This window comes from Eublepharis macularius, chromosome 3 (genome assembly GCF_028583425.1).
Source record: "Eublepharis macularius isolate TG4126 chromosome 3, MPM_Emac_v1.0, whole genome shotgun sequence".
In the NCBI taxonomy this organism is placed as follows: domain Eukaryota; kingdom Metazoa; phylum Chordata; class Lepidosauria; order Squamata; family Eublepharidae; genus Eublepharis; species Eublepharis macularius.
Genome location: NC_072792.1, coordinates 4,772,547 through 4,786,144, shown reverse-complemented (window position 1 = coordinate 4,786,144; position 13,598 = coordinate 4,772,547). Strand labels below are relative to the sequence as shown.

At 46.0% G+C, this 13,598-nt stretch overlaps 1 protein-coding gene across 1 annotated transcript; it reads right to left on the bottom strand.

Moving 5' to 3' along the window:
• Positions 1–6,935: 6,935 nt before the first annotated feature.
• On the bottom strand, positions 6,936–12,832 carry LOC129325660 (uncharacterized). Its single transcript, XM_054973481.1, has one exon. It carries the CDS (start codon positions 12,830–12,832, stop codon positions 8,021–8,023), a length of 4,812 nt encoding a protein of 1,603 aa, XP_054829456.1. The 3' UTR covers positions 6,936–8,020.
• Between the last annotated feature and the right edge of the window lie 766 nt (positions 12,833–13,598).

Sequence of the window (13,598 nt, the reverse complement as noted above, 5' to 3'; positions counted from 1 at the left end):
CACTGAGGTCTATCACGGGAGCGATACAGAAAGGGGACTTTCTGGCCTCCATAGATCTCTCAGAGGCCTAGCTACATATCCCAATCAGGGAAACACACAGGAGGTTCCTCCGCTTCGCATACAATGGGGAACACTTTCAGTACAAGGCACTGCCCTTCAGACTCAAGTCTTCACCCAGAGTTTTCACGAAGGTGCTAGACACCCTGATGGCTTCTCTCAGATTGCAGGGAATTGCTCTTTTTCCGTACCTCGACGACATCCTGATAAAAGCCCCCACCTCAGGGGAGGGGATGATGGCAATCCAAACGACCATTCACTGCCTGGAAAGCCACGGCTTCGTGATCAACAGGGAGAAAAGCAGCTTGGTACCGACACAGAGAATAAATCACTTAGGAGTGACGATAGATACGATCAGGGACAGGACTTTTGTTTCAGAAGAGAGACAATTGAAGATCAGATCGCTGATAAGAGCAATTCAGAAAGACACAAAAGTGGAAGTCATGCTGCTAGCCAAGGCACTTGGGATGATGGTATCCTGCCAGGACAACCTGACGTGGTCCAGGTTTCACACCCGCCCTTTACAGAGTCTGTTGCGACCCTTTCAACGGATCATAGCAAACAAGGGACACAGACGTGTAAGGATCCCAGATTCCCTGAAGGAGGAACTGAACTGGTGGCTGACGCTGGACAGATTCAAAGAGGGGGCCCCCTTGAGGGAACCAATAAGGATAGTAATGACTACAGACGCAAGTCAAAAAGGATGGGGAGCACACGTAAAGGGAATCATGGCCCAAGGTGTATGGCTACCACAGGAAAAGGAAAACAGCATAAACTGGCTGGAACTAAGAGCCATCAAGAAAGGCTTAGTAGAACTCAAAGAGGTACTGTCCGGTCATCACGTATTAATACAAACAGACAACACGACTGCAAAGGCATACGTGAACAGACAGGGCGGAAACAGATACCAAAAGCTGAACCAGGAGGCAAGGGAGATCATGCAGTGGGCGGAACAGAACGTCAGATCAGTCAAGGCGATACATGTAGCCGGAGTACGGAATACAATTGCGGACTGGCTGAGCAGAAACAGAGTGGACCAGGCAGAGTGGAAGCTGAACCGCAATGTCTTTCTACAGGTGTGTCAGAGATTTGGGGAACCAGAAGTAGACTTGTTCGCCACGGCAAGGAACACGCAACTGCCGAAGTTCTTCACCAGGTGGAAGGAACAGGAAGCGATCGGCATGGATGCACTAAACGAAACTTGGCCACGTGCGCTACTCTATGCATTTCCTCCAATAAAGATCCTGGACAGAGTACTGCAAAGGATATTACAGCAACGAGCAGAGGTAATATTAATCGCTCCATTCTGGCCGAGGAGGGCCTGGTTTCAGGAACTGAGACGGCTCTCCAGAGAGGATCCATGGACTCTACCGCAACAGGTGAACCTCCTGTCCCAAGGAGAGATACTGCACCCAGATCCGGTGTCCCTGAAACTGACAGCCTGGAGATTGAGCGGGAACAACTTTCAAGGCTAGGGTACACGAGCAGAGTGATAGCTACTATGTTAGCGTCAAGGAAGGACTCTACTAATAAGAGCTATAGTAAAACTTGGCAAACTTTCCACAACTGGTGTAGGGAAAGAGACACTGACCCTTTACTCGCTTCGGTGAAAGAAATCCTTCTATTTCTCCAGGAGGGACTGGATAAGGGTCTTAGCACAAGTACCTTAAAGAGACAAACAGCAGCCATATCTGCGATCAGGGGTTCTAATGAGGGACTGTCGCTTACCAGACATCCACACATCAGGAGATTTCTGAGGGGAACCATGCTAATCAATCCTCCCCAGGTCCATAGGTTTCCCACGTGGAACCTGAATGTAGTACTAAGGGCACTTATGGGTGAACCTTTCGAACCTATGGCGACTTGTCCACTTAAGGAACTAACACTCAAGACCCTGTTCTTAGTGGGGGTTACCTCAGCTAGAAGGGTTTCAGAGATAGGGGCGTTGTCAATCAATTCAGAGCTTTGTGTTTTCCATAACGATAGAGTTATGACCTGACCTGACTCAGACCTGACCTGACCTGACTCAGACCTGACCCCACCTTCATCCCGAAGGTCAATTCGATTTTCCATAGGGGGGAGGATATTGTTCTACCATCTTTCTGTAGTAACCCCAAGCATGATAAGGAAAGAGAATGGCATAAGCTAGATGTAAAACGGGCTCTAAGCTTCTACATAGATAGGACTAGGCCCATTCGCAAGGTGGAAACTTTGTTCATCTCCTTTCGGAAGCGTTCATTGGGGAACAGGGTGACAACTGCCACCTTGAGTAGGTGGGTTAGAGACTGTATTGTGTTGGCATACAAGGCTAGGCAGCTGACACCTCCAGAAGGTATTACAGCTCATTCTCTGAGAGGGGCTGCTACATCGGCGGCATATAGGGCGTTCCCATCCCTAGACATTATTTGTAGGGCAGCCACATGGAAGTCCATGCATACTTTCACTAAACACTACAGGGTTGACAAAATGGCATCTGCTGAGGCGGCGTTCGGAAGGAGGGTGCTGCAGCATGCTCTGTGAACTAATTGGACCCGCCCTATGGGGTACTGCTAGACGTATATCCCATCAGTCAAGACTGACCCCCTCCCAGTCCACAGGAGAATGGAAGATTTAAATACACTTACCGTGAAGCTTCCTTTCTCTGTGGCCTGGGAGGGGGTCAGTCTACCCACCCGAGTTAGTGGTTATGAGTTATTGTTAACGGTTAAATGTTGTGTTAGTGTTTGAGTTATGTTTGCAGACAGCTGAAGAGTCTTGAGAAATGATTTGAGAGCAGCAGAGTTATTGGGCTTGGAAAACAACTGGCGCGCCAGGGAAGAGCCCTCCCCTAAGGGATCGTCTGATTCGACCGACCCTGAAACAGAGGAGGAGCTACTTCCCATCAGTCAAGACTGACCCCCTCCCAGGCCACAGAGAAAGGAAGCTTCACGGTAAGTGTATTTAAATCTTCCATTCTGAACATCAAGTAAAGAAAGATGTCCATTAGAGGTGGGCACGAACCGGAAAAATAGCAGTTTGTTGCGGTTCGTGGTTCGTTGCGTTTCACGAACCATGAACTGGCATGAAATTGCCCAGCTCATGAACCGGTTCGTTTGGTTTATGAATATGTCACTTCCTGGGCAGCAGAAGGTCTGCAGAAAGCCCCTCTCCTGTTGTCTAGGAAACTGATTGATTGGCACCAGGCTGTCTACCGAAAAACGACCCAAACGAACTGCATTAAAATCATAGTGGTTTGTTGTGGTTTGTCAAAAATGCGCTCCAATGAACCGCCAGTTTGCAAACCAAAAAAGGCCCGGTTTGTGACAAACTTTGGTATGTATTTCAGTTTGTGCCCATCCAGGGCTTTTTTTCTGGGAAAAGAGGTGATGAAACTCAGTGATGGAACTCAGGACTGCACAATGACGTCACTTTGAGTCAGCTGGAACAAAGGGGGAATTTTTTAAAGTTTAAATCGCCCTTGGCAAAAATGGTCACATGACTGGTGGCCCCACCCTCTGACCTCTGGACAGAGGGGAGTTTAGATTGCCTTCTGCACCACTGGCACAGGGGGCAAGCTAAACTCCCCTATGTCTAGAGATCAGGGGGCAGGACCACCAGACACGTGACCATTTTCAAGATGTGCCGGAACTCCATTCCACCGCATTCCAGCTGAAAAAAAGCCCTGTGCCCATCTCTAATGTCCATCTCAGTTGTATCATGGCTTCAAATAATAATTTGTGTGCTTTTTATGTCTCTGTTGTGCTGAATGACACCAATAGTGCTGGTCAAATCATTTAGTAGAATATTATTTCAATAAATTAAATGTCAATATATTGTCGAAGGCTTTCATGGCCGGAGAATGGTGGTTGTTGTAGATTTTCCGGGCTGTTTAGCTGTGGTCTTGGCATTGTAGTTCCTGACATTTTGCCAGCAGCTGTGGCTGGCATCTTCAGAGGTGTCTTTTAGTGCTACACCTCTGAAGATGCCAGCCACAGCTGCTGGCGAAACATCAGGAACTACAATGCCAAGACCACGGCTATACAGCCCGGAAAATTCACAACAACCATCAAATTAAATGTCATTCTAAATTAAATGAGTTTTTGATGAAAAGATGAATTTCCCCAAACATATTCAACTTTGGCTTTACTTATATAACAGCTATCTTACAGACCTCAAATTCTGTTCCTTTTTTATTTCTAGGCCCTATGTCCACTATTGCCTGAGATCTTGGGAAGCAGGGTGCTTTAATCACCATTTTCAATTAAGGCCACCATCTTGAAATCAGACCAGATGGTAAATGGGCAACATAATTTCCCTAAGTTTATGGGACACATAAAATATGAATAAGAAAAGAACAGCCATGCTATTGTCAGGTCTTGCCAGGTACTTCCCAAAACACTTCACTGCATCACGGGAGTGAATGAGTTAAAGTTGGTTTTATTAAAGAAGAATACCAGTATCAAGATGCTATGACAGGAGGATTGGCTGAAGTGACTCAAGGTAGCAAAGCAAGGTTAATTATAGGTCAAAGTCCCTACCCCCCCCAGTGGGAAAGAAAGTCCGTTAGCATTTTGGCACGCTGAGCCTGGGAAGAGGGGAGGAGGGAAAGGATGAGCTCTGATCAGTCTCTTAGGAGTTTGGTGCAGTCTCTGCTGAAACTTCAAGGCCACATTCTCAGGCCTGCCAGGAAATTGTAACCAAAACACCTGCAAGATAAGCAGCTAGCAACCATTCAGCAAAACAGGTTTCCCTCTGCATATTCTCAGAGGTACACTACACACTGCAGCAAGAAATCCATAACACATGACAGATATGCTGGAGGCATATCTGACAGGTATATCATCAAAATATCAAATTCTCAATGTGACCCCGTTCTGTGGTTACTTAAATCCCGAGACTGAGGCCATGGACAGACAAGACAGATCTTTCTAAAAACTCAGGGTAAGTCCCAGTTTTGCAGAAAAATCTGAAATCTAAAAAACAGAAAAGACTATGGGAAGGTTAACCACCCCAGCACTGAAAGGAGCACCTGGAGCTTTAAGAAAAGGATGCCCTCAGTAGCAACCACAGTGGTATTCAATCCTTGGTTTCTGCCAGGGAAAAGCAGAGGGTGGGGTGGAGCCATTTCCAGGGCTGTTTTGGCCTTTGAGAGAGGCCTTATTGGACCCAGGCTTGACTGCAAACACTGGGTGACTTGATCCCACACAACTTGCATGACTCCCCCATGCCCAGCTGCTTGCTACAGTTCAACAGCAGCCACCCACAAAAGCCAGTATGGTGTAATGGTTAGTGTTTCAGTCTAGGACCTGGGAGACCCACGTTCAAATCCCCACTCTGCTGAGGAAGCTTTTCAGTTGACCTTGGGCCAGTCACACACTTTCAGCCCAAGGTGGTTATGAGGATAAACTGCAGGAGAGGAGAATGATGAAAGATAGATTGCTGGGTGGGTTGGAAGGAGATGGGAACATGGTATGAATGGCATGGTAGAAATGGGAGGAATCGCAATGAAGAAGTGAAAATCAGCATAGTTATTTGAGGTGAGAAGGGGGAGGGCGTGTAGAACAAACTGCCCTGACTTAATGTTTTCCTGAACAGATTTTCCAGCCGCACTTGGCTTTCATAAAGACATGGAAACATTCCAACAACAATTTGAAACCAGAACTTGTAATATCTGACAACCATGGTAGATTTGTGGGGGTGGAGGTGACATTAAATAGGAACAAAACTTTGGTGGAGGTTCTACAAATATCTTTGGGAAAAATTGGTGGACCTGTCCTATGAAAACTGCTGTTTGATGGGGGATTGGAATGGTGTAGTTTCTCCACAAATAGATAGATGTTCTGAGAAAAACATAAAAGATACTCAAGGCAAATTACCAAAGTTTGTTTTGATATGATTGATAATATGGGTTTGGTGGATGTTTGGAGACATAAAAATGGGGACTCAAGAGAATATTCATTTTACTCAGAGAGACATAAATCTTTGTCACGTATATATTATGGGCTGCGTATCAAAAAATCTGGTGACCAAAACTGGTAAAGTGGAGATATTGCCAAAGTATTTTTCTGACCATAATCCTGTAACTGTAAGTTATGGGACCAAATTCAATACATTTCGGTGGCAATTAAACGAATCTTTACTACAGAAAGAGGCAATTGTAGAGGATGGTTGTCAGGGTCCCTGACACCCCCCAAGGGCGGTGGCGGGTCTGACTCTGCCCTAGCAGTGGCCGCTGGTCCGGCCTGGCCCCTGTGCCCAGTGACCCTGTGAGGGCTCCCCCTTTGGGTCTCAGAAAGGGTGGGCTGGATAGGGAGTTGCCGCACTCCCAGCTCCTGGCAGCACCTGAGAGGCTGTCCCTCAGCAGCAGGGGTAGACCTCCTCACTCTCTCCTCCCTGGCCCAAGCCTGGAGCCCTCCTTATGTACCCTCCAGTCTGATGCCATCCCTGCCCCATCTCATAGAATCATAGAATCATAGAGTTGGAAGGGGCCATACAGACCATCTAGTCCAACCCCCTGCCCAGTGCAGGATCAGCCTAAAGCATCTCCCATGAACCCGCCCCCCACGGTGAGTGTCACGGCTACAGGCCTTCAGTGCCTCGACCCAGCTTAGGGGAAGAGCCAGCAAAGGTCTATCAGCCGGGCTAAACAAAATTAGCAAATTGGCAAGAGAAGGAAAGTCCCTCAAATGCCCTCAATTCTGCCACCAGTCCCTCAGGGTTCCCAAAAGCTTTAGGAGGAGAGGGACACCCTCCAAGCCTATTAGGGAGCTAAAAGGAGCAAAGTCTACCTAGCAAGGTTGTGCTTGCAGGTAGAGTGCACAGCAAAATGTTATTAGGTAGGTGGTTCACGAGAACTAGCAAAAATGGGTTCGGCAAAGTACCTTGAGTTTTGAGACCCCAAAGTCACACACCCAAACACAAAATATAATATAATTATTTATTAAGGTGCAAGGTCACATACAATGGTACAAGACAGACTGTGAGGAATAAAACAAAAATACCTATAGCTTTATTTGCTCTAACTTATACATACCAATATCATAGTAGAAGTAGATTGTCAAAGTTGTCAAGAAGGCAAAAGGCAAAATCTCTGGTCACAGAGGCAAAATCAGTCAGGCTTCATAGCACAGCAAAATGGATGGGTTCAGGAACGTCCATCCCCAGACAGAGCCAGTTTGAGAAACTGACCGAGTTACAATAGTGGTTACTGCAACCCAGACAGAATCTGAGGTCCATTATTGGTAATGGGTTTTTTATGCCAATCTTGCCACCCGAGAAGGGAGGGCCGGTCCACCAATCGGCTAGCAAGAGTGTGATCTCATAGTCAAAAGTGACTGTGTGCAAAAAAGGAGTTAGGTGTATGGCTGCAGTCCAAGACACCCCCTCCCATCTTGCAGGTGCAATTAGTTTCATGAAGCAAGAATGTTAATTGGTTTACTGTCTGGCCATGGAGGTTCTCTCGCTCTGAGTGTCTTATCTAATCTGCAAGGTCAGAGTGTTCGAGAAGCGAGAGGCATCTCCGTTCTCAAGAGAAACGGCTAGAAGCAGAAAAGGGGGAGTTTGTGGGCTAGAAAATGTCTTAGAATAGCAAGGCCTCTTGACCAAAGTTTTAAGCAGCCATTCTACCTCAGAAAGGCTAAAAACAAAAGAAAGTTAAGCATTTTTCTCTACATCTTCCCCCTTCAGGAGATGAAATTACTGGGTTTACTCAAATTTCATCTAAAAAACTAAAAGAAAAATGCTAGTAGTATAAAATGTGCAATATTAAAAGACCCGTATTTCCAAAAGGCATAAATAAAACACAAAAGGATGGGTAAAAACACATAAAAACAGTAAAATGAGGTAACTTGAGAAATTAGCAGCCACTGTGAATGCAAGAGAAAGAAAAAATTTAAAGGCAGTGTTTTACATTTGGAAGCAAAGCAAAATATACTGTAATTCAGGTAATAAGAGCAGTTACAGAAAGCAATCAAGGTTAAACAATTTAACCAGCAACATCACAGTAAATTCTGGACAATCTGTCAGCCACAATGTTTTCAGAGCCCTTGATATGTTGCACAGTGAAATCAAAATCTTGCAAAGCAAGGCTCCATCTTAACAGTTTCTGGTTAGAGTTTTTAACTCTGTCTAACCAGCAAAGTGGGGAGTGATCTGTTTGAAGTGTAAACTTTTGTCCCCACAAATAGGATCTTAGTTTAGTCAGAGCCCAGACAATTCCAAAACACTCTTTTTCAATAGTAGACAAGTTACATTCTCTGGGCAGCAATTTCTTACTCAAAAAGACAACAGGATGTAAAGTTCCATCAGGCCCCTTTTGACACAGGACGGCTCCAACTCCAGTTTGGCTTGCATCTGTTTGTACAAAAAAGGGTTGAGCAGGATCAGGAGCAATCATTACAGGGGACTGCATCAAACAAGCCTTCAAAGACTCAAAGGCAGACTGACACTGAGCAGTCCAAACCACTTTAAGAGGCTGACGTTTTTTGCACAGATCAGTGAGTGGTGTAGCAAGGGTAGAGAAATGGTTAATAAATCTCCTATAATAGCCAATGAGGCCCAAAAAGGACTGAACTTCTCGCTTAGTTTTAGGTACAGGCCAGTCCAAAATACTTTGCACTTTAGCCTCTAAAGGCTTAATAGTACCACCACCAACTCTATGGCCTAGATAAGAAACTTCTGCTAAAGCGAACTGACATTTGGAGACCTTAATAGTAAGCCCAACATCTCTTACACGAGTCAAAACTTGAGACAAATGGTACATATGATCAGACCAGGTATCAGAAAAAATTGCCACATCATCTAAATAGGCACAAGAGTACTCAGAGAGGCCTTGAAGCATGGTATTGATTAACCTCTGAAAGGTCATGGACGCGTTCTTCAGGCCGAAAGGCATAGTAATAAATTGATAAAGTCCCAGATGAGTGACAAATGCAGATTTGACAGAAGCATCTTCATCCAAACAGACTTGCCAGTAGCCTTTGTTCATGTCCAGAACAGAAATGTACTTAGCTCTGCCAAGCCTCTCAATAAGTTCATCAATGCGAGGCAGAGGAAACTGATCAGAAACTGTAACAGCATTCAACTTCCTGTAATCCACACAGAAACGAATCCCTCCATCCTTCTTAGGGACGAGCACAACAGGAGCAGCCCAAGCTGATTGAGAGGGCTTGATAACATTCAGATCCAACATTTCCTGGATTTCCAAAGCAATATCTTTAGCATGCTGGCCACTAACACGATAAGGATGGCTAGCAACAGGCAAAGCATCTTGCGTATTGATGGTATGTGTTAGCAAAGAGGTTCTTCCTGGACGGCTAGTGAAGACATCAGCAAACTTTTCCAGAACAGCATAAAGTTGAGCAGTTTGCTCAGATGACAAAGCAGAATCAAAAATAATGCTGTCAATGCCCCCAGGGTCTTTACTCTCAGCGAGCAAATCAAGGGGTTGATCAGGCACATCTTCAGTACACTTCAGAGCAAACATGCCAGGCAATCTCTCATGGTATTTTTCCAAAGAGTTCACATGATATAGCTTAGGCTGAGGGTGAGCCTCAGGAAAGGCAACCAAATAATGCACAGCACTCTCCTTTTTGACAATTTCAGCAGGACCAGTCCACATCACAGCCATTTTATGTGGTTTAACAAGGCTGAGGACTAGGACCTTATCCTTAGGGAAATATTCTCGAGGCACAGCTTTTCTATCATAAGCCCGCTTCTGTAACGTCTGGGCTTTGGTCAAATGAAGTTTTGCAGATTCCCAAATAGCAGCCAAAGTCTCTTTCAGCTGGTGGAAATAAGTCACAACAGACATAGGCTTCAATTCAGACACGCCTTCCCATTGCTGGCGAAGCATAGTCAAAGGAGTATTCAGAGAGCGGCCAAAAACAATCTGATTAGGAGAAAAGCCCAAGCTCTCTTGCAAAGTGTCATTATAAGCCCCAATCATAAAAGGCAAAGATTTTTCCCAGTCAGGGCCAAAGTCCAATACATATTTTCTCAGCATCTGGCCCACTGTACGATTAACACGTTCAGTCAAGCCATTTTCCCAATGAGCATAAGGGATGGTGACTTGATGTTCAATCTTAGCAAGCTCAAAAACTTTTTTCATTAAGCCACTCACCAAAGAAGGTCCCATATCTGATCGGATGGTCTTAGGCAGACCCCATCTGGAAGCCACAACAAGCAGGGCACGCGCTACAGCAGGAGCAGTGATGTTGGCCAGGGGGGTCACATCCAGATAATGCGAGGAAAAATCAATAACAGTCAGGAGAAACTTCTTTCCACTCCTGGACGGTTTAGCAAGAGGTCCAATAATGTCAATCCCCCATTTGGCAAAAACTTCCTCCACTATAGGTGCCGGTTGCAAAGGGGCACGAGGGTGGTCTGCAGAAAATCCTTCACGTTGACAGACATCACAAGTCTTGACAAAAGCAGTAACAGCTTGGCACACTTCAGGCCAATAAAATGAGCGGCTAACTTTCTCCAAAGTCCGTTTAACTCCAAAATGGCCAGAAAGCAAATTTTCATGAGCTAGCTGCAAAACTTTCTCCCGGAACGGCTGAGGTACGACAAGTTGTTTGATGGGAGTATCAAGTTTCTTAGCAACATATTCTCTGTAAAGCAATCCATTTTCCACAAGGAATTTCACTCTGGGTTGGCCAAAGCATCTAGGAGATTTTTCCACAGCTTCCCAACACGATTTCAAAGAGACATCAGCCTTTTGGGCTTGAATAAACAGTTGCTCATCAGCAAAGACTTGAGAATTTACAACAGCAGAGTCAGAAGGTTCAGGGCACGCTGGCCGGTCAGCCGAAGGAGGAGCAGTTGCTACAGCAACAGGCTGGGCTGACACACTAACTTCACAAAGTTCAGGCTTTTGCTGTTGTTTAAGTTCAGCAGGCATGCAGCAAAAGGATTTATAAGCTAAGTCATTTCCAATCAAAAATGCAGGAGTAGCTGTATCATGAACTAGCACAGTCAGTGATCCATTATAGAACTTATATTCAACATGCACATTCGCCAACTCCTTCTGAATAGGCTGGCTAGAATAAGGAGTAACTGTTAAGGTTTTACCTTGCAAGAACTGGTCAGGTTGCACAAGTTGACGTTGAACAGATGAGACGTCGCTCCCAGAATCTCTTAAGCCAGAAACTTGAACAAAGTTAATCCTCAGTTCATGACTAAATTCCATTTGAGCCCAATTTATTTGCTGTGGGTCAATGAAAGACATAGCAACAGGTTGGCTGGCACTGGGCGCAGCAGCAGAAACAGAAGCTGTAACAGGAGCCGAAGGAGGCTGTGTAGGCTGGGCTGGCTGAACAGCAGTCGCAGCTTGCTGGACAGGCACCGTAGCATCGTCTTCCCAATTTTCAGGCTGAGAGGCAGCAGGAGCTGCTTGCACAGTTCGAACACGAGTAGTAGAAGCAGGTGTACTAGTCTTCTTTTGTCCTTTGGCTTTCAGGACAGGACAGTCCACAACATTATGTCCTTTTTCCTTGCAATAGAAGCACAGACCCGATCGTGGTTCCAAACGTGGTCTCACAGCCACAGTGGGGGAGGTGATCTTCTTCTCTGAAGAGGCGCTGCCAGTCTCAGAAGCTTTAGCTGGCTTTGAAACTTCAGCAGCTGGACGAATAGTCCCTCCACTTCCCACTGCAGGTTTTCCACCAAATCTCTGCCTATGCAGTTTCATCTTCTGGGCCAATTCAGCTGCTTGCTCTAGAGTTTGAGGGTCCCAATCCTGAACCAAGGCAGTAAGGTCTTCAGGCAACACTCTGTAGAATTGCTCTTTCAGCATAAGCTCTTTTAATTGCAGGAACGAGTGGACACCTTCTGCAGCAAGCCAGCGGTCCAAATTCTGGGAGAGTTTGGCAGCAGTTAGATAGTAGTTCTCCTGGCTACGCTCCACTCTCCTAAAGGCCCGCCGGTAGTTCTCTGAAGACAAAGCAAATCTTTGCAAAGCCAAAGTCTTAAACTGGGGGTAGCTTCCAGCAGCTTGAGCAGGCAAATTCCCCAGCAAGTCAGCAAGGACTCCAGTAACTTGAGATCTTAGAATCAGCATATAGTAACGATTAGGGACACCCAAGTCCTTACAAGTCTGTTCGTAGAGCGAAAAAAATCCAAGAGGATCTTGGCCGTCTTTAAAAGTTGGAAACAGGCGCCGGTCAAAAGCCCACGGCGAAAGCGGTGGAGGTCGAGCAGGTCGGACGGGGGAGATGTCTCTGTCAGCCGGTCTCCTCGGCCTCGTAAACTCTTCCTCCTCCTCGTCGTCTGCTGACCAAAAATGCACATCTGGCATACGTCTTCTAGAAGGTCTGGGCAAGGAAACATCTTGGCGGGTCCTGTCTCGGGGACTCGCAGCTCTCTCTTCCACATCCTCCTCAGACCATAAATTCACATTGGGCCGTCGCCTACGCCGCCGCCAAAATTCATTCTCCAGCTCAGTCTCTGAATCACTACGGCTCTCATCCTCCAAAATTGCTTGTCCTTTAGTTCCAGCAAAATGCCGGGAACGGCTTTTTGAGGGCACAGCATCCTCAAGATAGTCCACAGGAGTAGTAAATTGAATCTTAGCACGTGGAGGCGGAACAGGTCGGTCGTCTGTTCTCTGGTCATCTTGCCAAGGCTGCAAATCTGCAGGAGTAGATTGCTCAGTAGCCCGTGTCTTGGGGCGCACAGGGGGAGTAGTCTGCAAGTCTTCCTCCCGATCATCTGGCTCTCCAACAGAAGCAATGGTGTATAACGACTCATCAACAGGTCCACGGAAGGGGTTAGTATTTTTCCCTCCAGCAGCCATCATAAAAGCCTAACTGCTTCTGACAAAACAAAAAACTCTCACAGAAAATCTCAAAGTGACCGTTGCACAAACAAAATAGGCAGTTACTTCAAAGTCTCAAAAGAGTCCAACTCTGACCCCAGGCCAGTAATTAGACTAAATCCCACCGCTGCCACCATGTCACGGCTACAGGCCTTCAGTGCCTCGACCCAGCTTAGGGGAAGAGCCAGCAAAGGTCTATCAGCCGGGCTAAACAAAATTAGCAAATTGGCAAGAGAAGGAAAGTCCCTCAAATGCCCTCAATTCTGCCACCAGTCCCTCAGGGTTCCCAAAAGCTTTAGGAGGAGAGGGACACCCTCCAAGCCTATTAGGGAGCTAAAAGGAGCAAAGTCTACCTAGCAAGGTTGTGCTTGCAGGTAGAGTGCACAGCAAAATGTTATTAGGTAGGTGGTTTACGAGAACTAGCAAAAATGGGTTCGGCAAAGTACCTTGAGTTTTGAGACCCCAAAGTCACACACCCAAACACAAAATATAATATAATTATTTATTAAGGTGCAAGGTCACATACAATGGTACAAGACAGACTGTGAGGAATAAAACAAAAATACCTATAGCTTTATTTGCTCTAACTTATACATACCAATATCATAGTAGAAGTAGATTGTCAAAGTTGTCAAGAAGGCAAAAGGCAAAATCTCTGGTCACAGAGGCAAAATCAGTCAGGCTTCATAGCACAGCAAAATGGATGGGTTCAGGAACGTCCATCCCCAGACAGAGCCAGTTTGAG